Here is a 24,966-nt window from a genome sequence, read left to right on the forward strand (position 1 = left end):
CTACCTGGCCAGTGCATCCGAGTTCAGATTTCTTTCCAGAGCGGTCACAGTGGTGCACTGTGGGATACCGCCCGGAGGCCAATACCCTCGATTTGCGGCCACACTAACTCTAATCCGACATGGCAATACCTATTTCAGTGCTACTCCTCTCGTCGGGGAGGAGTACAGAAACTGGATTAAAGAGCCCTTTATATCGATATAAAGGGCCTTGTTGTGTGGATGGGTGCAGGGTTAAATCAGTTTAATGCCACTAAAATTGGTTTGAACGCATAGTGTAGACCAGGCCCCTGTGATGCTAAGAGAGTAAGGTAGGATAAGGAACCCAGAGAGAGAACTAGGACTGGGAGCCACTGGGTCAGGGGGAGCGGGACTGGCTGAACAATGAGACTGGGACTAAGTATGCAGAGGGGGAGCGTGAAACTCAGACAGCAAGCTCAAGAGGGAACACCAGTACTGGCTGGGCAAGGAGATTGGGACCGAGATGAGAAGCCTTCAAGACTGGGGACTGAGACTGGGCAGGAAAGGAGCCATGGAACTGAAACAAGGAGCCATGGGTGGAGAGGAGACAGAGCTGGGACAGGCTGGAAGGGACAGGGCAGAGGGGGTCACGCTTCTGCCTAGCAGTTGAGCAAGGGGGATGTCACCGGTTCCAGGGAGACCTCTATGTAAGCGCGACCCAGAGCTTGCCTCAGCCCATCTCGTGCCCCTGCCCCTGCCCACACCCAAACTCTGCTGCTGGGGAGGGAGGCATGGAGTCAGATGGGAAGCCTGCCAGCCCCACCAACCTCTCCTTCCCTCCCCACACCAGCAGGGGTCCCGGGTCACACAGCACCGCCTGCTGCCTCACCCCCAGCACCTGGGCTGCCCTCCCTCAGACCCCTCCCACCTCCCACGTTTTATTCGGGGGTATATAGTAAAAGTCATGGACAGGTCATGGGCCGTGAATTTTTTTTACTGCCCGGGACCTGTCCATGACTTTTAGTAAAAATTAGGGCTGTCAATTAATTGCAGTTAACTCACACGATTAACTCAAAAAAATTAACTGTGATTAAAAAAATTAAATGTGATTAACTGCACTGTTAAACAATAGCATACCAATTGAAATGTATTAAATAGTTTTGGAAGTTTTTCTACATTTTCAAATATGATTTTGATTACAACACAGAATACAAAGTGTACAGTGCTCACTTTATATTTATTTTTATTACAAATATTTGTACTGTAAAAATGATAAAAGAAATAGTATTTTTCAATTCACTTCATACAAGTACTGAAGTGCAATCTCTTTATTGTGAAACTAACTTACAAATGTAGATTTTTTTATTTTGTTACATAACGGCACTCAAAAATAAAACAATGTAAAACTTTAGAGCCTACAAGTCCACTCGGTCCTACTTCTCGTTCAGCCAATCACTAAGACAAACAAGTTTGTTTACATTTACGGGAAATACTGCTGACTGCTGCTTATTTACAATATCACCTGAAAGTGAGAACACGCATTTGCTTGGCACCTTTGCAGCCGGCGTTGAAAGGTATTTACGTGGCAGATATGCTAAACATTCATATGTCCCTTCAGGCTTCAGCCACCATTCCAGAGGGCATGCTTCCATGCTGATGATGCTCAATTAAAAAAAAAAAGTGTTAATTAAATTTGTGACTAAACTTCTTGGGGGAGAATTGTATTTCTCCTGCTCTGTTTTACACACATTCTGCCATCTATTTCGTGTTGTAGTAGTCTCGGATGATGACCCAGAACACATTTGTTTTAAGAACACTTTCACAGCAGATTTGACAAAATGCAAAGAAGGTACCAGTGTGAGATTTCTAAGGATAGATATAGCATTTGACCCAAGGTTTAAGAATCTGAAGTGCCTTCTAAAATCTGAGAGGGATGAGGTGTGGAGAATGTTTCAGAAGTCTTAAAAGAGCAGCACTCTGATGCAGAAACTACAGAACCCAGACTACTAAAAAAGAAAATCAACCTTCTTCTGGTGGCATCTGACTCAGATGATGAAAATGAACACGTGTCGGTCCTCTCTGCTTTGGATCATTATCGAGCAGAACCCATCATCAGCATGGATGCATATATTCTGGAATGGTGGTTGAAGCCTGAAGGAACATATGACTCTTTAGCACATCTGGCACATAAATGCCAGCTATAATAATGCCATGCGATCGCTTTTTCTCACTTTCAGGTGACATTGTAAACAAGACATGGACAGTGTTATCTTCTGCATATTATAACCAAACTTGCTTCTCTGAGTGATTGGCTGAAGTAGGACTGAGTGGACTTATAAGTTCTAAATTTTTTCATTGTTTTATTTTTGAATGCAGTTATTTTTTGTACATAATTCTACGTTTATAAGTTCAACTTCAAGAAAAAGAGATTGCACTACAGTACATGTATTAGGTGAATTGAAATATACTATTTTTACAGTGCAAATATTTATAATAAAAATAAATATAAAGTGAGCACAGTACACTTTATATTCTGTGTTGTAATCAAAATCATTATATTTGAAAATGTAGAAAACAACCAAAAATATTTAAATAAATAGTATTTTATTATTGTTTAACAGTGCGCTTAATAATTTTTTGAATCGCTTGACAGCCCTACTAAAAATACCCGTGATTAAAACATAGCCTTAATTATTACCCAGTCTTTAATTACATGATCTCACATACTATTTTTTCCTCAGGACCCTTGCCTCATTAAGTGTACAGAATGGACTGCTCTGGGGATAAATCAGGGTTGTGAGATAAAGGAGGCAGTTGTCAGTAGGACCCCTGCCTCATTTTTGCAGAAGTTAGAAGGTGTAAAGTAAATGAGACTGGGGACAGTGCAGGAAGAGAAAAGAGGATCTCATAATGAAGGCAGTTGAAAGATCCCCTGGAGTACTGGATTCTATTCCTGCCTCTGCCACAGTTCCTATGTGATGCTAGGCAAGGCACTTAAATTAAACATTTTGCACAGGGTCACTAATAGTGTGTTTCTTTGTTTTCTCAGTGCCTGACTAGAGACCCTGGGGTATGATTTGTAGAACAGCTGAGCATTCACAGCTGCATCTGAAGTCAATGGGAGCTGTGCTTTGAACATATGAAGTACTGTATAATGCTAAGTACCTTGAAAAATCAAATCTAGTCATTTCAAATTGGGCATCCAAAATTACTGGAAACTTTCTTCTTGAATCTCTCTGTGGTCCTCATAAGTAAAATGGAAATAATACCACGCTCTCACCACACAGGGAGTTCTGAAGATATATGAATGTTTGCGAAGCACTCGGATATTATAGTGATGAGAGCTATAGAAAAACCCCATGAGGGAATTAATAGTTCTGTCTTCAGCGCAGGGTTTGAACAGTGTGCAGTAAATAAAGCCTAAGGCCACACACTGAACAGTGAGGAGAAAAAAAAATATTGAATAGCTGATCATTCAGTGAGCACCATCTAGCCCATGCACTGAGTGAAGCAAGGAGATGACAGTTATTTTTTTAAAGTTTATGAAATTTTGGAAACAATTTATTGTAATATCACAAGAGTCAGGAAGCTGAATGCCGAGCAAGTTAGATGGAAGGGCTTTTTAAATCAGACTGTTGAGAAGTTTTTGGTTTTTTGTTTGCTTTTGTAAAAGCCTATTTGCTTCCAAAGACTAACAGACATTTTGGAGAAAGGACATCCTTGTTAAAGATTCAGTAACTCACACCTTCCATGAGGTGGAGGAGCTGACCATATGCATGTTCTGAGATACACAAACCTTCCCCACCCCAAGGTCTTGCATTAAAACCAGGGCAAGCCAGATTTGATATGGCTGATGCTTTAAAGGCACAAAGCAAGCAGAGAAAAATCTTTGTTTAAATGTCTTGCACAAGGTCAAACAAGTCCACAGCATAGCTGAAAGTAGAACTTAAGTGTTCTGATGCTTTGCCCTATGTTCTAATTACATTACAAGCTTTTCCAGTCTGCATTTGGCTCTCTAATGTATCTGGGCATTATGTATGTATGAAATGTATCTGGCTCTAATGAGTCTGGATACTAAATAACTCATTAGGTGAGTTGTTTCATATCAACTCTGTTGGTAAATGCAAAGTAATGCACATAATCCCATAATCCTAACTATACATACAAAATAATGCGGTCTAAATCAGCTGTTACCACTCAAGAAAGAGATCTTGAAGTTCTCTGAAAACGTCTGCTCAATGAGCAGGGGCAGTCCAAAAAGCCCTATCAAGATTAGAAACTGCTTGGAAAGGGGTAGTTAATAAGAAAATACCATAATGCTACTATATAAATTCATGGTATGCCCACACCTTGGATACTGCATGCAGTTCTGGTCACCCCATCTCTATAAAGATATATTAGAATTGAAAAAAGGACAGAGAATTGCAACAAAAATGATTAGGAATATCAAACAGCTTCCATAGGAAAGAGATTAAAAAGACTGGGACTGTTCATCATAGAAAAGAATTGACAAAGGGGGGATATTATAGAGATCTATAAAATCATGAATGGTGTGGAGAAAGTGAATAAGAAAGTGTTATTTACCTCTTTACATAACACAAGAACCAGGTGTCACCCAATGAAATTATAGTGCAGTCCTTTATTAAGAATCACATCTGTTCCGAATGATTTGATTCTTATACACAGTTGATTCTTACAAGTGGAGTATTTTAGTTAGTATAGAAATGATTTTGTCCCAGTGGTTTCAATCACTATATGCAGTTGATTCTTATATCAGTGATTCTTCTAAATGCAGTGCACTTTAATAGGCAGTAGGTTTGCAAACAACCGTAAGGAAGTACTTCTTCATTCCACACACAGTCAATCTGTGGAACTCATTGCTGGGGGATGTGAGGGCCAAAAGCATAAATGGATTCAGAAAAGAATTCGCTAAATTCATCAAGGATAGGTTCATCAATGGCTATTAACCAAGATGGTCAGGGACACAGCCTTATTCTCTAAGTGTTCCTAAATCTCTGGCTGTCAGAAGCTAGGATGGGATGACAGTGGGTAGACCATTCAATAAATTGCCCTGTTCCCTTTATTCCATCCATTCAGTCCCTGGCACTGCCACTGTTGGAAGTCAGGATACTGAGCTAGATGGACCATTGGTCTGACCCAGTATGGCCATTGTTATGTTCTTTTGTTCTTAAGTAAGCTCTCTCATGAACAGAGAGTGGCAGATACTGAAGAACCCAAGTTATTTCAACTAAGGTTGACATAAACAACCCAAACTCTCCACCCAAACAAAGAAGTAAAAAAATTTTTTTTGATGTTATACTGTTTAGTATTGTTTTGAGCTGAGTCTACCCCCTTGGTCAAACCATGCCCGATGTCAAGCAACTCTTCCAACTCAAATAGTGAAAACATGAGGATAAAGCAACATGCTTTACATGCTCATGCTCAACTCTAACATGCCTCTATTGAGTGCAGAGATTGATATGCTCCCTATAAACACACAAAAACAGAACCAAATTTCAGCACTAGTTATTCCACTTGGGGGAGGGATAGCTCAGTGGTTTGAGCACTGGCCTGCTAAACTCAGGGTTGTGAGCTCAATCCTTGAGGGGGCTATTTGGGGATTTAGTTGGGGATTGGTCCTGCTTTGAGGAGCAGATTGGACTAGATGACCTCCTGAGGTCTCTTCCAACCCTGATATTCTATGATTCACTAGGTCCTTCATTCAGCGTATTGATATGGGTTCTCTTTGAGTACAAAGCCTTACATCAAAAGGATGTAGGTACTCTTTCATCAGTGCATGAGGAGTTTATGTACTTAACTCTTTTCATCATAATTGTATAAGTAGCCTTTGTATCAAGCAAAAGCAAGACTCAAAAACTAAGAACAACATAACAATTTCCTTGATATAGAATACTTTATTATATCCTTAAAAATAAAGTTTCTTTATTGTTTGACAGAAGGTTCATTCTTTAAAGAACCAATATTTTGCACATAAAAACAAAGGTCTCCGTAATCATTTGTGATCAATGTTAAGTCACATAATATCATTTTAAAAGAAAAACAAATCTGAAACAGCAATCTATAATAATTATGAGTGGATCCAGGCATAGTTTTTTGCAATATTTTAATATTTGTATGTTTATTTTTTTAGGGCCATGCTTCTAATGTAATTGCAGAGTTTTGTAGGAATTATAAAGAGCTATTCAGAACTGCTCCACTCTAGGCAGTTTTATTTTTGTTCTGTTTCACCAGTTTTAATTTTTTTCTCTGGTATCCAGATCCCTCCCCTTCTCCAACCTTTCCTTTAAATAGGTTCCTTAGTGTTTGTACTCACAGCGACACTTAGTGGTAGCAGGATTCAATAGCGCTATGGCCAGCTAATCCATAGTGCAATACCACAGAGTTGGACATACACCCCTGGGCTTGGTCTGCTCGTTTGCTAGCACTAGGTTGTTAAATTCCCTACTGTATGATTTTCTTCTACCCGCAGAAGGGAAGAATTTAACATTGGGCCTAGAAAGTACATTGGGATTTAGATATTCATTGTTTACTGTTATTGTGGGGGATGACTCCAGATTGAACTCTGGTACTTTGAATGCAATAATATTTGCTAACTATTCTTTGCAGCTATTTGATGGAACAGTCATTACACATTCACTAAACCCACAGTGGAGGGTGGATCACCAAACTATAAGATAAAAGGTCTTGAATTTTAAATAATTCTAACTTCCTAGCCACAGACATATGTCTCCACAAATAACATTTCAGAATCAGCAGAATGTCCTTTCAATAAGCTTTTTTTTTTTTGCATGAACTTTTATTTTAAAATTCATTTGACTTTAGCAGTAGAGTGCATCATCTGTATCCTTCTGTGCACATGCATGTGTAAATGCTTCCAAAAAGCCATCTGTATGAAGGAAAATTTTCCATGATTTCATACTTAGCATCTTACCTTTCTAACAACATTTCCAAACAACAAAAACCAAAACCACCAGATTAAATGCCATGAATTTTCTTAAGTGAAATTAATTGTGCGCTATGGAAAAAATGCAAAGACCAATACATAGCTTAAATATCATAAGAGCAGTCAGGCACAATTAGGCCTCAACTTAAGCTTGTTCTTTACATACATGAATAAAATAAGCATGTGCAGGTTCTACCACTAGTCTGTTGGGTGATCTTGGCCAAGTCACTTTCCTCCCTCTGCCTTAGTTTCCCTATAAACTAAGGAATCCCGTAAAATGGGGATAATGATACTGACCACTTTTAGAGCTCCAAAGATGAAAAGCTGTACATAAGAGTTAGGTATTATTATTATTATTTATCATTATTAAGTCTTTGAGGATTCAGGTTTTAGATTTAATTAAACATGCTTTGTTCAACAGGTTAGTGGCCTGTTGTGAACATGACTATACTGTGTGTTCCGGCAGGAACCCAGAGTTCTCTTGATCTTGCTTTTTAAAAATAATTAGTCTGCCAACATTATTCAATCTGCGTACACTCAGGGCCATAAAATGCGCAAGGCCACCTCACATTGGTAATGTGCAAAAACATAGTGTGGTTTGCTCGGAGACTTATGATTTACATAATCTGAGCCTGTAAGGAGCCTATTTGTTGCATCATGGTGGAAGAAATGGAGTAGGTGCTAACATCTCTTACCAAGTATTCAGTGAGACATGGCAGGAAGCAATTAATGGTTTTGTGCCTGAGCAAATCTTCAGTGGAGAGCAGCCCATGCAAACAATGTTTTTTGCAAATAAATAATTTAGTACTTATCAGCTTTGGAAGCATATACAGGACATGACTTGCATGTTTTGATGACAACGCACTGGGTTAACTCACTTAAAAACAAAAAACCCCAAAACCTGGATTTCGTTTTCTCATTGAGGTTAGCAAATGTCACATATAATTTTACTTGATGAATGGCTGTATATAAGATGAGCCTGAACTTTACTACTGTATCTGAACAACCGCAAACTCTGCGGAAGTTAAATATCCAGAACAGAATATCATGTCTTTCACCTAACTCTATCGCGGTCTGGAACAAAATCCTGGTTCCTAAGATCCTGGACATGGGGAAGTTCGGATACAGAACTGAACTTGGTGGTTTGAGTCTATTTTTAGTATGAATTTCAAATCAGCCTTCATTTTAGGTGAATCTCTAATGCTATAAATACAGTTCCAAGCCCACCAGATGACATATGCAGATTCTGATTAATATGTTAGCATACGATAATGTTCCCCATTATCTATGAATGTTAATGTGCATGCCCGGCTGTCATATTTAACAGGAGAAGCTTCACTTATTTCAGTAGCTGAAAGGAAAGAGATTGCTGCCTTTGTGGGGAGCATGACTTGCAGTGCCCCAGGTGAGACTAGGGCCACCAATCCATTGCCATCCTGGCTGGCCAGCATTTTGTTGTGGGCAGGATTGGCCCTGATTGGTAGATTCACAGTCAGGTGGATGTGGTGTGGTATGGAGGCAGAGAGTTGGAAGGGGAAGAAAAAAAGCAGTCAGCAAGGGACTGGGAGACTACTAGCAAAGTACTGAGATTTTTCCCATTCATATTTCCTTTTGAGTCAGGTTTGTAAGTGTGAGGTTTATTGGTCCAGGGCATGGGCTGGAGAAACAATGCTATTGGGTCTGGTTTTTAGTACCTGTTTAGAAATGTTATACATGGAGCTGAGCTGGTTCTCTTGGTTACACAGGGTAGTACTGATCACCCTGCTAGGATCTGGAAGAAGTTCCTCTTCAAAACAAATTGGCCAAATTGTCATGGTTAGGTCAGGAGTCTTCCTCTGCACTGCCACGAGTTAATAGACGTGATCTTGGGTGCCTTCAACTTTTGAGACTTTTGGATTGTCCTTCAATATGTGGAAAGCTTAAAGGAGTCTGATTTTCAGGGAGTGGATACACTGCGCTTTCATAAAACCAGGGATCTATAAGATATCTCAAGAACTTGGGCACTCCAAATTCACTAGTCACTTGGGAAAACATAGGCTTTTGTTTGCTAGGCATGAGACCACAAAATAAAAATCTATTGTTTTTGAAAGAAACTAAGCTCTATTAAAGAGGACCCTAGACAATTGAAGGCTAAATTTGGATAATATTTCACCCATGGTAAGGTGTCTCAGACTCCTTTCTAGTTTAGCATATCAGTGGGTGTGAGGAAAGGGCAACTCTTCTAGAAGTGATATAACTCTCTCCTAAAAACACAAACTACAAACAAGTACATACTTATTTAATGAATCTGTTTGCATTAGGATTGAGTCATATTGGAGAACGGATACAGTGCGCAAGTCAGCATATCATTTCTCACCCCACTGCCCCTTCCTTTGCTACCACCTTGCTAAATGTACGTTAATCCTCCTCTTGTCTTGTGTTCTCACTTTTCTTGCAGTCGCTGTGAGCGCTTGCCTTGTAATGAAAATAAGGAGTGCCAGAGCCTGCCTTTGAGAATAACCTCCTATCACCTCTCTTTTCCTACCAACATTCAAGTACCTACCGACATTTTCCGCATGGGCCCTTCCAATGCTGTCCCAGGGGATAAAATTCTGCTGTCCATCATCAGCGGGAACGAGGAGGGTTTTTTCACCACAAAAAAGGTGAACAACTACAGTGGTATTGTGGTCATGAAGCAGCAAATCAGAGAGCCCAGAGACCTTCTTCTGACCATTCAAATGCAACTTTTCCGCCATGGAACTGTCAGCGCATTTATTGCCAAACTTTTTGTCTTTGTTTCTGCACAGCTTTGATCCCTAACATGCAGGCATCGGTGGCTATTTTTTCCCTCTGGCTGTGACTTTTTATTTTTTTCTTCAGTTTTAATAAAGTTTTAATGTCAATTCATCTATTGCATGCTGCACGTGCAATTTATTTATCATTGTTACAATTCTCCACTTTTCTCCACCACTTAACGTCTCATTGTGGGCTGTGTTTCTTATATATGGCATACATCATTATATAAGGGGCAAAACAGAGGTTCCTAGGGGACCTTCAGTGCAACTTCTACCCACAAAGGGCTGAGGACATAGCTTTTGTACAGCAGTGCAACTAGAACTTTTCTAAAGATGCACAGACTGACACATTTTGTGTCAGAGCTCACCGGTGATTTGGGGTGTATCTGTGTTAAGGTTGTCCAAACTGGAACATCTTTAAGGCATCTGATTTTTGGAGACTAGGTGGCTAACATGTTTTGAAACTCAAAACCCTTTAAGGGGTCTTAAGTTATGCACTCAAAAATGGAGTTGCTTTTGAAAATTTAGGACTTCATTCCCAGCTGTTATAAATTAGCATGGCTCTGTTGAAGCCAATGAGTCTGATTTACACGAGCTGAGAATTTCACCCTTAGTTTTTAAGTATAATATAAAAGTGAAACCCCCCTAAATGAAAGTTTTTAGGGCAGTTTCATCCTTTCAAACATGGAATGTCCATTCAAGTCAAAACTAATGGTGGAAAATAGCAACAATCTCATAAGCACATTTTGTTAATAGCAAATAGCGAGCACCTCTCTACTCAAGTGGTTATATTCTGAAGTGTCTCTAGAGGAAAAAAAATTAAAAGATGTTTTGTTGGGTTCCATGTCAATTTTCTCTCTCTGGCTTCCAGATCAAAGCTCATAAAATTACAAGTGTAAAGAACGTTTTTTTGTTATTGTTCTTTTTCTTTCTAGCAACCCTGAAAAGCAACCCTGGACTCTGAAGGTCAAATCGAGTTCCTTTTCAATTCTGTATGATCACCAATAATGAAGAAGATGCAACTGGGACTTATTTAGCAATTCTACTGGTGTATGAACCAGCATGGACCCTAGTTCATTCTCCTGTCATTGTAGTGACTCTGCAGAGCTAACAAGACTAAAACATTAAACATAAAGACCTAGGGGCATTGTCCACATATTTTAACATGAATGCTCAGTCATGGCCTCACATTATCCCTGTCCTATCTAGATTGCTCCTGCCAGGAATAATCTGGGTGAGCAGAAAATAATCCACTGTCATGTAAACACAGACACCACAGATCAGCAGTAGGGAGAGAACTTGGAACCTCCAGTACCAGTGTCATAAGCCCTGACCAACTGAACTAAAGAAGTAACTATTACATGTAAGTTATAGACTTATATCCTCAAGGTGAGCCAACAACTAGATAAGGACATGATCATAACATTTAGCCAGTGTATTGCGTGCTTCCTTAAGTAAAGTTTATCCCAAATGGCTCACAGAAAGTCAAGTTCCATCAGCCGTGCCAATTTGTAATGAGCCTGTCACCACCTACTTATAAAGGTACCAGGGGCTACCAGTGGGGATAGAATCAAAACATTGCATACTTGAAAACACTAGCCTATATTACTTAAGCTAAAGGAGTTTCTAATCCTATTGATCATATATGGCATCTACATGTATGTGGTTACAAGTTCATTACCTGGGCTGCTCCCCTTGAGGCCATAGTCAACTTGGCTAGAGACACAAAAATAAGTTTGGTTCTACAGCATTAATATATACTCATTTGGGGGTGAAATCAGGATAGTGCAAGAATCTGGCCCAAGGTACTGTAAAATGCTACAGAATACTATCATTTTATTGTGTGTGCGCATTGAGCATGTAATTTAAGAACACAGAGCCCACATCTTATGGCATTAGACAAAAGTCTTCATACTTAAGTTTATTTCGAACCTTTAAGTATATATAATTATATAGCACCATTGATGTGCGAGGCTCTTTCCAGATAAGAAAATTAAACAATGTAAAGAAAAATGGCAACCCAAGAAAAAAGGAAAATATTCAAGGGAGCATTATTTACAAAATAATCAGAGAAACTGGATTTTTCTTTATTTTTATTTTATTTTTGAACAAGCATTAAGGAAGTAGCAGATAGCGCTGGAGCTGAAATTTGTGATAAAGGCAAGCCAAAAGGAAAGAAAGGATTTGAAGGAGCAAAGATCTTGGCACACGGGATGGAGTCTGTTCCAGACTTAGTGGCCATTGTGGAAAGAGGCACAAATAGGAGAGGAACACACAAAGCGTTTAGCAAAGTCCAAGATTGAGTGCGGGAGGAGTATGAAACGGAAATAAACAGAAGGTAGAGCAGTGTGCAGCTTTGAAGGTGAAGATAAGGAATCTGAACTAGGCCCCAAAAGAAAGAGGTTGTCCCCAAAGAGACCTGAGGACAGAAATGGTGTGGTTGGATCAATAGAAGAGCATGGTAGCGTTGGCAGCTGTAGTTGGGATACATTATAGAAGTTAGCAGAGCCATCAGAAGAAAGGAGGTCAGAGAAGGGAATGTTAGGGTAGCCAAGGTGTGAGAGAACCGAAGTATGAACCTGAATTTTAGCAATGGGGACAGAGAAGAAGGGGAAGCAGCCATAGAATGGTGGGGTTAGAAGGTAATCTAGTCTAATCCTCTGCCAAGATGCAGGATTTGTTGTCTGAACCATCCAGCCATCTTTTGAAAACCTCCAGAACATGAAATTCCATGACCTCCCTAGGCAGTGTGTTCCATTGTCCTACTGTTCTTACAGTTAGGAAGTTTTTCCTGAGATTTAATCTAAAGCTACTATGCTGTAGTTTGAACCCATTGCCTCTTGTCCTACCCTCTGTGGCAAGAGCGAACAACTTTTCGCCTTTTTTTTTATGGGAGTCTTCCAAGTATTTGAAGATCACTACCATATTCTCCTTAATCTCCTCTTTTCCAAACTAAACTTACACAGTTCCTTCAGCCTTTGCTCAGAGGCTTGAATTCCATCTCTTTGATCACCTTTGTCACTTGCTCTGGATCCTTTCCAGATTCTCTACATTCTTTCTGTACATTCATGACCAAAATTGGACACAGTAGTCCAGCTGAGGCCTAAGCAGCACCGAGCAGAGCAGTACTATCTCCTCCTATGACTTGCATGCTGTACCTCTCTTAGTGCATCCCAAAATTGCATTTGCTTTTTTGCAACACGTGCAGAGAGAAATGGAGACATTCAAAGATTCTCAGGCCAGAAGGAACCACTGTGGTTATCTAATACTTTCTGCATAACACAGTCCATAAAACTTCCCCAAACTAATTTGTGTTTGAACCAGAGTATATCTTTTGGGGAAAATAGTCAAGTTTGATTTAAAAATGGCCAGTGATTGAGAATCCAACACAACCTTTGGTAAATTGTTCCATTTGTTAATTACCTTCATTGTGAAAAATTTACTCCTTATGTTATTGAAAGTAAAGCCAGACTGACTTAGTCACCATGATTCCAACCATGCAGGTCTTTGAAGGAATAGACCATCTATACACATTATGTGATAGAAATGTCTAAAAATTACCTGATATAGCCTTTTCACATATTGTCATGATTTAAGATCCAATATCTCCTTTTCCAAGCCTAGATACAAGTGTTGTGGCTCCTTGGAAATCTGGGAATTATTCCTCTCTTGTTCTGTCCATGTGTGATAACTAGCCTTGATGAGCACTATCTTATTTAAAACTTGGCACTGGTTTAATCCTGTATGATCAGTGTAATTTTGAAAAGGGAAGAAGTAAGCATTTTTCCGGTAGTTGACTATTTTTTTTATCTGATCACATGGATATCATGTTACGTATGTGTGTGTGTGAGAGAGTGAGTGAGTTGTGGATCCATGTGCACTAATTTCTGAATATAATATATTTTTTATTTTTCATATTCTTAAATGTCCTTATATATAATGCTAAAAAGAGAGGGAAAAAGTTACTAGGATGTGGGTAATTTTTGCCCTATTCCTTGTTCTGTTTATGATGATTGTTAAAATCGGCTGATTTAGTCTGGGGACCAAATTGTATAATTTAGCAGACACTTATTCTGAAATCAACAGTGTTGAATAACTGGAAGTTCCTTCTTCTCAATGCAGAAACTAAACACTTTGTGACAAGTTCAAGAGTAATGATATAGGATTTGTCATATGGTTCAGACCACTCTTTCATCAAGTCCAAAATTAACATTCAAAAGTGGGCAGACGTTTCAAGCAGAAGGAACCTCCTCCCTACCCTATCACATATCTAGAAAAATCTTCAATGTGGAATGTGGGTAGGAGGTGGGAAATTGGAATTTCTTCTTAACCCATATAGTGGTAATCCTAAAGCATGAATCTTAATTAAGAATAATGGTGTAAATCAATGTAGCTCCATTGACTTCAGTTGGGCTGTATCAATTTATATCTGCAGAGCATATAGTTTTCTTGATATTGCATATTATTTTCTTTTATGAGTGTTTTGCTTTACACGCAATCATCATGTGCAACATTGTTTGGTTTAATGAGTAAGCATGGGAAGAATTTGAAAAGAACAGGAATCTTTTGTTTTTGATGGTATCGGACAAAGTAAAGATTCTATTTTTTTTTCTCTTCTGTGAGAAGTTTTCCCTTTACATCTTTTAATCTCCCTCCCTCCTGAGACAACAAACTTTTCTTTTTTGCTTGGAAATGCGAAGAAATGGGCAGTTCAAAGTTGAGATCACTTGTAGGGCTTAGGGAAAGTCACACTGCCAGTTTCAGCACAACCCTTTTATCTTCAGGGAACACAGACGGGGTATTGTGTGACGTTCTTGTACTACAAGTGACTTTAAATTCAGTCTAGTTGGACAAAAGTGAGAAGTAGTTTAATTTGTAATAGACTGCATGTAGGAATGAGCAGCTGGTGGTGATATAATATGAACTGACCCATAGCATTTCCCCAAACTCAAAATGAAACCTTTGGGGTTTGGAATAATTTGATTAACCTTTCCCCCTCCCTCACCCAATTTCCATTCCTCTCTGTTTTCTCAATTTGGATGGAAAGGGGAGGTACAGAAAAGACTGAAAGAAAGGCTCCTTTGGCTCTTGTGCTATAAATCATGTGAGAAAACCTGCCGTGATATTTCCTGCCAGATTTCTAGACCAGAGAAGTTTGTCTAAGCTTTGGATGAATGTCTGATACCAAAGTGAGCACTGTGTACCAGATGTTAAGCTCATGTAGTTCTACTAAAGTCAATGAAGCTGGTTTACACCAAGTGAGAATCTAGCCCTGAACTGATGGTCCTTTTGTGTTTGGATGGCTATCTTCCATGGGTATCTCTTATACTGGATTTCTCACATTGCAATTAGTAGGTCCTGAGGGTTAGAGATCCAGTCTTGAGGATTTCATGACTGCAACTCTCAGTCAAATTATTCCAGAGTACTGTGGTTTTGATGATTTTCACTTGACTAAGAGTTTGAGGGGAATAATGAATACTTGTATCCATTGTAGCTTTTGGTTCCCCATCTTGCAAAACAAAGTAATTCATTTTCATGGTTAATATTTGTCTTTTTGTTTTCCCTCTTAGAGTCGGACTTGAAAGGACAGATACTATTCGCTGCATTAAATCTTGCCGACCAAATGATGTCAACTGTGTGTTGGATCCAGTCCACACAATTTCCCACACAGTCATTTCACTACCCACATTCAAAGAATTTACTAAGCCTGAAGGTAAGTGTTCCTTGTTCCAGTTAATAGTCTATAAGATTTAAAAAAACACCTGGAAATCCTTGCTTAAAGCCAGAATAACTATCAGTGCAGTAAAATGTTTGCACAGTCCCAAATTCTATCATTTATTCCTTCATAATTATTTATTGCTATTTGTATTACCATAAAGTCTGGCAGCTCTAGTCACAGATCAGGAGTTTATACCTTTGTGGGGCAAAAAAATCGTTTTGAGCTCGAACACACACAGGTTCTTAGTCAAGGAGAATATCTGAGCCTGAATGTTCATGTGCACTATGCCCACTGTGCACTGCTCTAGCTATGAAAAGGCACATGGAGGTGGGTGTAAATGTAATTTTATATTACTCTGCCAGAGCGGTGCACAGTGGGCATAGTATAAATGAGACTCCAACCCTCTTTTTCTTTGTTCAAATTATAAGACTGGGAGAGTGGGAATTAGATGAAAAAGGACAGAGGTCTTACTCACTTTCCAAGGGTAAAATCCTCACCCCATTTAAGTCAATGGAAAACTATATTGACTTCGATGGGGCTAGGGTTTCACCCTGAGTTTTACAAGAGCAAATCTGATGGGCACTTTTTCAATCTAAATTGATGATTATTGACCTATTGGAAAAATGTTTTAAATTCCATTTGAGATTTTAACATTAAATAAACTAAGGAAGTCAGCAAGAGAGTGGCATGGGATTCGGAGCTTGTTGGGATGGCGGGGTATTTTCAAAAGCACCTGTGGTTAGGATCAAAGTCTCATTGAAAGCCAGGGGACTTTGTGCACTCCAATCATTTGGAACCTTTTAAAAAATCCTGCCTTGCATCTTTAGGTCATTGGTTGGATTTGAAACTAAGTCAGTAATGATCAAATTGTGTTAGTATCTGATGGCTGTTTGGTGAATTGTGTGAAATGAATTGATGGTCTCTGTATGGTTTCTATTATAAAATATTCTACATTGTGAAAATCATCACAGGCTGGCTTTCTTGTCAGAGAGGCCGAGTCATCAAAAATGAGCATCCTCCTTCCCCCTAAAGAGGGTGTTCCCTCCAAGCCAATCTTTGCACTTTGGTGGGGCCCTATGAGGAAGCTTGTGCTGCTGTTGCTTGTGTGGTACCTGTGGGTTATCAGTCCTTCACCCTTCATGAGCATAACATTCACTTTCAGCCTTTAAAAATAATATTACAGAGTATGGGCCAAATTTTCATCTTTGAGTACAGCTCCTGTTGATTTCACTGGGAAGTACCTATAACTCCATGGTGGAATTTTGTCTTCAGTGCCATTCATGTGCAAGATGCACATTCAGTAACAAATCGTGAGATCAGGGCTTTCACTGCGCTAATCTATATAAGAAACTTCAGGGTTTCTCGCTCACTTCCTGCCAGATGTGATCTTTCTCCAAATGTGCCAGTCTGTCTGATCTCAGTAGACGACCTGTACACAGTTGTTGGAGTTTTTCTTAGATCTCTCTAGCAGTTTTAATCACTATGGAAGATCCTTATTTCTCTATGTCAGTTTTCTCACTTGTTTTCAGAACCTCAGATACACAGGTGTCCTCCTTAGGAGGCACAGAGCCTTCTGGGGTTTCTCACTGTCTACGCTGAGAGACTTGAGACCAGATTCAGTCACAGGAAAAGATTCTGGAAAAACTGCAGAATCATAAAACAAAATTGTCACATCTCTCAAAGATGAGATTTAAAAAAACCAAACCAAACCAAAAAAAAACCCCTTTATGCCTTCATTTGAGATCAGAGAGCCAGAATCTCAACCCTGGCAGTGCTGCCTCAGTGGAAAGTATCAAGAGCTGCCCAAAAGGGGAAGCTGAGGGTTCACCCTCACAGAAATTCTGTGCTACCCACTCCCCAACCCTTCCATTTAGGAGATAGGAGGGAATGTGTCAGGAGTGAGAGGGGGTGGGGCAGACTATATGACCTGCCTCTTTCTTGGCTAGCACAGTGGTCCTCATGGGACTGCTGCAGCCACCATAACTTCTTAGGCCATACTTAAGGCTGCTGTGTTGACACCAAAAGGGATCAGAGTTCAGAGGCTGATCTCCATTTCTTCTCAGCAACATGCCATCAGTTTAGTGAGTCCTGGAGGTCTTGCACTATACTCCCGAGTGGGGGAACAGTTCGTGGTTGTCTTGAGACACCATGTTGAAGTGCTGATTGATATTTGCAGTGGTCTTGTCAGACGTGAAAAGGACTCATGACTGACTGTAGGGCTTTTGACTGTGGCTTGTGATAGTAAGCTAGGGAGAAATAGGGATCTCCTTAAGCACTCCTCCAGCTCCCACCTAAAAAAAGGTAGCTTGCCTATTTTTAAGTGTGCATATTCAAAAAGAATAGTTTTACCAGTTTTTAAATAAAATGCACATTATCTATTGCTCAACACAATTAATTTTGTAGACTGAATATTGAGCTTAGCCACTTTAAATTGACTTCAAACCCTTTAACACATTTTGTGATGCTTTTGATCACAGAGATTATTTTTCTTCGAGCCATAACACCTGTGCTCCCAGCCAACCAGGCAGATATCATATTTGACATAACAGAAGGAAATCTAAGGGATTCCTTTGATATCATCAAGCGTTACATGGATGGCATGACAGTGGGTGAGTACAGTATTTTCTATGTACAGTATGTGTTCCTTTTCCTGTCAGTATTATCAGAAGATGTAGGTCGAAAGGGGCAAAGGAGTATAATTCAGGGTAGCTTTCTAAACTTGACTTTCAAGTCTATATCAGTTTAATATTCACCCTGTCTGGTCACATATGGTTCATCTGATCTGATTTTACAGACTTTGATTTGGCCTCAGGATAAATTTTGGGGAAATTTTAAATATAAATCAGTTGAGAAATGGATGTAATTACAAATGTAAATTTTCATCTTTAAAATTGTCCTTCCCCCATTATAATTGAAGCAGTTAGAAGTATACCATAGAAGATTTTAATGGTAAAACGTTTTTGTTTTTGTTTTGTGTTGTTTTGTTTTCTTATTGACTCTACAGTTTAAATAATGTGGTAACAATTTTTGGTGAATAATAATGCATTTACATTGTAACTACCGGGTACTTCGCTGAAGCTGTAACTGTTTCAATATTGATTGGCAGGTCAAATTTATTGTTTTTTCCAACTTCATGATTATAAAACATGTAAGTAGGCAGGGATTCCTTGCTGGCAGATTGTGCTGCTGTCTTTCGAGGTTCTGTCAGTTAGGCATATGTAAGTAAATTCCTGCATGTGTTGCAACTTTCTGGCCTATATTAGAGGGGTCCATAGAATCATTTGGTTTACAAAGGACTTGTACATAGGACACAAAGAAATGCACAGGATCAGGTTACGCCCCGAAGCGTGGGATTTGAAGCATGAGATTTGCTTTGCTTTGCCTTAGCATGTATATATGAAAACAAAAGAATATTTTCCCACAATTATTTGTGTTTAGCATGTATATTTTATAGTCTGGCTGGAGCCCAGATTTATGTATGTGCTTTTATGCTTGTGAAAAGGATTCTTCTTCTGAATTGTGAGTAAAATCCTTGCTGTATTTCTTACATATTGAAATGTTGATGTGGAGTAAAATGTTTTTATGGGGCACTATATTTAGCCTGGTCTGTAGGTGGCACTGCTGTATTTCAGAAATGTGACAATACAGTATCAGCAATGTCTAAGTTTATATTACTGCAGATAAAACAAACAATCATTAGGTTTCTGTCTCATTCTTTATCAGACAGAAATGTGCAGCTGAATACTAAGAAGGGCTTATAAGATTACAGATTTCAGGCATTGGTTTGATTCTTTAAAAAATATACAAACAAGATCACTCTGTAGCTAGTGACTGGGAGACGTTGGCTCACTACAAAAGCAATTTTCCCTCTCTTGGTATTGACACCTCCTCATCAGTTACTGGGAGGGGACCACATTCACCCTGATTGAATTGGCCTTGTCATCACCGGTTTGCCACTTGTAAGGTAACTCCCTTCTCTTTGTGTGCCAGTATATTTATGCCTGTATCTGTAATTTTCACTCCATGCATCTGAAGAAGTGGTTTTTTACCCATGAAAGCTTATGCCCAAATAAATCTGTTAGTATTTAAGGTACCACCGAACTCCTCATTGTTTTTGTGGATACAGACTCACATGGCTACCCCTCTGATACTTTGTAGCTACCATAGTTTTCTTTCCCCACATTTTTTCTTGTCTGAAAAAATAATGCCATGTATAGAATTATGATTGGTTATGGCACTTGCCTAAGGGAAACTGTCCAGTTTTGAACAATAGGACATAAACAAATGGCACTTAACTAAATAAGCCAGATATATGTTTTGTAATGTATAGGAGAAGAAGGATGGCCTTACACGCAAATCTAAGACTCAGTTGATCTTATTTATATACCTAGCTGTACAGGAGACTTACTGACTAACATTTAACTTCTTTGCAGCTCAAGTCCCCATATGCAATATAGGGATAATAATATCTATCTACAGTACCTCGCAGAGGTGCTGAGACTAAATGAATTCTTATATGTAAAAGCACTTTGAGATTAAGGCAGACAGTGCTACAGGAATGCAAAGTGTCATCATTTATTTAATTTTCTGGATAGATTAAGTTTGCATTGCTGAATGGCAAATCAGGGCCTGAACAGCAGGAGCAGGAACAGGGCTTCCTTTTGCAAAATCCTACTTCAGTAAACTAAAATACTTCTTGTGGTGTCTGGTCTATCTGTGCTTCCTTCAAACATTTTTCATAGGTCTCAAGTGGAAATTAGAGATGATCATAACTCTAATTCTAGAAAAAAAATGATGGAAAGCAACCTGCCTATAGCTCAGAGGGAAAAAGCCAACTGATCTTACATGGAGGGGTAAGGATTCAGGCCACTAGTTTGTGTGGGTAAAATCAGGAACACAGACTGGTGCTGCTAGCAGCAACTCTGCTGCTCTAACAACTATTTTATTATTATATTTGTTTATTTTAATAGTTTCCAAAAGGGTGCTAGGTACCTTCCAAGACACAAAACAAAGACATGACCCCTAACTCGAAGGAGTTTACAAACCAATTTCAGATCTGACACAACAAAGGGAGGGTATGGTTTGCATGCATATATGAGGGGAATAAGGATAGGGACATCATCTGTAAAACGTATTCAGCAAAGGCTAGTGATCTTGACGGTGCAAACAATTTAATTTATCTGAGAGAAATATACTGCATGAATAAACAGAAGGCTTAGTTGGCAAGTTTCAGTTTGTTGTAGGCTTTGCAGAAGAAGTGGGTCTACAGGAAGGATTTAAAAGAGGAGACAGTAATAGCTTCATGGACTAGTTCAGGGAAGGTGTGGCAGAAAGCATGGAGATGGTTATTGGTGGGGAGGATGATCCAATAAAAAAATAAGTCAAATAAATAGGGAAGAGAAGATTTATGTAGTGCAATGAGACAAAACCTGAACTTGGTGCCATGGAGAAGATGGGGGGGACTTGATCAGTTTGACAGGCCAGGAAGACTATTCTTGTGGCAATGTTTTGCATGAACAGGATGGAGGTTGATGTGGGTGTCACATAGGTCAAAAGAAGAAAGCTAGCAGATGTTTCCTTGGGATGGTGCTTAGGATATGCTACAGATCCCCAGGGTCTGATTTGGATATGGATAGAGACCTTTTTAATGTTTTTGATGAAATAAATACTACTGGAAATTGTATGATTACAAGAGACTTTAACAGATGTAGATTGGAGGACAAGTGCTACTAATAATAGTAGGGCCCAGATTTTCCTGGATGTGATAGCTGACAGATTTCTCACCAAACAATGGCTGAACCAGCAAGTGGTGAGGCCGTTTTAGATTTGATATTGGTGAGTAGTGAGGACCTGACAGAAGAATTGGTTGTAGGGGACAACCTTGGTTTGTGTATTCATGAGCAAATTCAGTTTAATTTAAACTAAATGGAAGGATAAACACAAATAGATCTGCAACTAGGATCCTTGATTTCAAAAGGGCAAACTTTAAAAAATTAAGGGAATTAGTTAGGGAAGTGGACTGGATTGAAGAACTCAAGGATCTGAATGTGGAGGAGGCTTGGAATTATTTTAAGTCAAAGTTGCAGAAATTATCTGAAGCCTGCATCCCAAGCAAGGGGAAACAATTCGTAGGGAAGGGTTGCAGACCAAGCTGGATAAGCAAGCATCTTAAAGAGGTGATTAAGAGAAAGCAGAAAGCCGACAAGGAATGGAAGATGCGAAGAACTGGCAAGGAAACTATCTCTTGGAGATCAGAAAGTGTCTGGAGAAAAATGAGAAATGCCAAAAGCCATGCAGAATTGGACCATGCAAAGGGAATTAAAACCAGCAGTAAAAAGTTCTGAGCCATATAAATAAAAAGAAAACAAGGAAAGAAGTGGGGCCACTAAGCCTTGAGGATGGGGTAGAGATTAAAGATAATTTAAGCATGACCCAATACCTAAACAAATACTTTGCCTCTGTTTTTAATAAGGCTAATGAGAAGCTATGGGACAGTGGCAGGGTGGCCAATGGTAATGAGGATATGGAAGCAGAAATTACCACATCTGAAGTGGAAGTCAAACTCAAACAGCTTAATGGGACTAAATCAGGCAGGGAGAGGGTGGACGTAGATAATCTCCATCTAAGAATATTAAAGGAACTAGCATATGAAATTGCAAGCCCAATTGCCAGGATTTTTGATCAATCTGCAAACTCAGAAATTAAACCCTCTGCCTGGAGAATTGCTAATATAATACCTATTTTTAAGAAAGAGGAAAAAATGTGATCCAGGAAACTACAAGACCATTAGTTTGACCTCGGTTGTATGCAAGGTCTTGGAACAAATTTTGAAAGAGAAAGTAGCGAAGGACATAGAGATAAATGGTAATTGGGACAAAATACAACATGGTTTTACAAAAGGTAGATTGTGTCAGACCAACCTGATCTCTTTATCTGAGAAAATAACTGATTTTTTAGATAAAGGAAATTAGTAGATCTAACCTACCTGGATTTCAGTAAGGCATTTGATACAGATCTGCATGGGAAATAAATATTTAAATTGGAGAAAATGAGGATTAATATTATAACTGAAAGGTAGATAAGGAACTGGTTAAAGGGGAGAGGACAGCGGGTCATACTGAAAGGTGAGCTGTCAGGCTGGAGGTAAGTTTCAGTGGAATTCCCCAGGGATCCATCTTGGGCCCAACCTTATTTAAACATTTTCATTAATAGCCTTGGCACAAAAAGTAGGTATGCGCTAATAAAATTGGCAGATGACACAAAGCTGGGAGGTATTGCCGATACGGAGGAGGACCGGAATATCATACAAGAAGATCTGGATGACCTTGTAAACTGGAGTAATAGAAATGGGATGAAATTTAATAGTGCAAACTGCAAGGTCATGCACTTAGGGAGTAACAACAAGAAGCTTTGCTATAATCTGGGGGCTTGTCAGTTGGAAGTGACAGAGGAGGAAAAAGACCTGGGTGTACTGGTTGATCACAGGATGACTATAAGCCACCAATGGGATGTGGCTGTAAAAAAGGCAAATGTGGCCCTGGGCAGCATCAGGAAGATATTTCCAGTAGAGACAGGGAAGTTTTAGTACCATTATACAAGGGACTAGTGAGACCTCATCTGGAATACAGTAACTCCCCACTTAATGTCCTCTCGCTTAACCTTGTTTCAATCTTACGTCCCTGCTCAATTACAGAACATGCTCCATTTAAAGTTGTGCAATGCTTTGCTATAACATCATTTCACTGCCTGCTTTGTCCACAGCTGGCAATCCCCCTTTCAGTTCCCCTATGCCCTCACCACAGCACCTCCCACCCACTAGCGGACCCTGCGAATCAGCACCTTCTGCCTCCTCTCCCTGCCTCCTGCCCGCGGCAACCAGCTGGCTTGTGGCATTTAGGAGGGAGGAGGGAAGAGCTATAACCCAGCGCACAGGCTCCCCACTCCCTCTTCTGCCTCCTGCCCACGGCAATCAGCTGGCTTGTGGTGTTCAGGAGGCAGGGGAGGGAGGGGTAGCCTGTGTACCATGTCCTCGCTCCTCTCCCCTCCCTCCTGCCTCCTGAATGCTGCAAGCCCACTGATTGCTGCGGGCAGGAGGCAGAGGAGGGAGGGGGAGAGGAGTGAGGATGTGGCATGAGGAGTAAAGGGGGAGGAGGAGTTAAGGGGGCTTGGGGGAAGGTGGCGTGGGTGGCCGAGGGTTGAGCCCCCCACCCCTGGTGCTTGCAGAGTAAGGGAAGCTGCCACAGCTGTGCAATCTGCTTGTCCTAGCTTACAGCACCTTCACCCTCCTTACCTGCCTCACTGTCTCCAGTGCCAGTGGTCTGTGCCTATGTGGGGTAAGGCAGGGGCATCTCCCAACTATAATACGTACTGTACGGCAAAAAGAAAATTTCCCTGGAACCTCACCCCCCCATTTACATTCATTCTTATGGGGAAATTGTATTCGCTTAACATCGTTTCACTTAAAGTCGCATTTTTCAGGAATATCTGTGAGGCGTTACTGTACTATAATTCTGGTCTCCCAAGTTTACGAAAAATGAACTCAAACTAGAACAGGTGCAGAGAAGGACTCCTAGGATGATCTGAGGAATGGAAAAGAGAGAAGACTGAAACAGCTTGACTTGTTTAGCCTAACCAAAAGAAGGCCGAGGGGAGATATGATTGCTCTCTGTAAATTCATCAGAGGGATAAATACCAGGGAGGGAGGGGAGTTATTTAAATTAAGCACCAATGTGGACACAAGAACAAGTTGATATAAACTGGCCAGCAGCAAGTTTAGACTTGAAATTAGACAAAAGTTTCTAGCTATCAGAGAAGTGAAGTTCTGGAAGAGGAGTAGTGGGAGCAAAAAACCTAACTGGCTTCAAGACTGAGCTTGATAAGTTTATGGAGGGGATAGTATGATGGGACTGCCTACAATGGCATCATTGGCATGTAGCTGATCTGCAACTGCCAGCAGCAAGTATCCCTACCAGCCAGTGATGGGACATTAGATGGGGAGGGCTCTGAATTACTACAGAGAATTCTTTCCCGGGTATTTGGCTGGTGGGTCTTGCCCACATGCTCATGGCCTAACTGATTGCCATATTTGGGGTGAGGAAGGCATTTTCTACCAAGTCAGATTGGCAAAGACCATAAGGAGTTTTCTCCTTCCTCTGCTACATGGGGCATGGATAACTTACACATTTAAATTAGCCTAAATGGTGGATTCTCTGTAACTTGAAGTCTTTAATTCATGATTTGAGGACTTCAGTAATTCAGTCAGAGTTTATAGGTCTATTGTATAAGTGGGTGGGCCAGGTTCTGTGGTCTGCAATGTGCAGGATGTCAGACTAGATGATCATGATGGTCTAGCTCTGGCCTTACAGCTTATTAGTTTATGAAGAGACTGTTACAATAATCAAGATGTGAGATGATGATGACCTGCATGAGAGTACTGCTTGTATAAATAGAGTGAAAAGGATGGATCTCAAAAATGTTATTTAGGAAGATGTTGCTGCCCACTGGTTTTTGTACAGGGACAGGGAGGAGTTGATATTGACCCCTAGGTTAAA

At 40.0% G+C, this 24,966-nt stretch overlaps 1 protein-coding gene across 2 annotated transcripts in view; it reads left to right on the plus strand.

The window, feature by feature from the left end:
- Positions 1 to 24,966, plus strand: part of FBLN1 (fibulin 1) — a 114,637-nt gene that overhangs the window by 66,847 nt on the left and 22,824 nt on the right. The window contains exons 15-16 of one of the 2 annotated variants that reach the window (XM_075070464.1): positions 15,267 to 15,409; positions 17,893 to 18,024. In XM_075070464.1, coding sequence (XP_074926565.1) covers positions 15,267 to 15,409; positions 17,893 to 18,024 — 275 coding nt within the window. Of the gene's footprint in view, positions 1 to 9,359; positions 9,763 to 15,266; positions 15,410 to 17,892; positions 18,025 to 24,966 lie in introns of those variants that run through there. The other variant, XM_075070465.1, reaches the window with a different exon arrangement.

Source organism: Chelonoidis abingdonii, chromosome 1 (assembly GCF_003597395.2).
Source record: "Chelonoidis abingdonii isolate Lonesome George chromosome 1, CheloAbing_2.0, whole genome shotgun sequence".
In the NCBI taxonomy this organism is placed as follows: domain Eukaryota; kingdom Metazoa; phylum Chordata; order Testudines; family Testudinidae; genus Chelonoidis; species Chelonoidis abingdonii.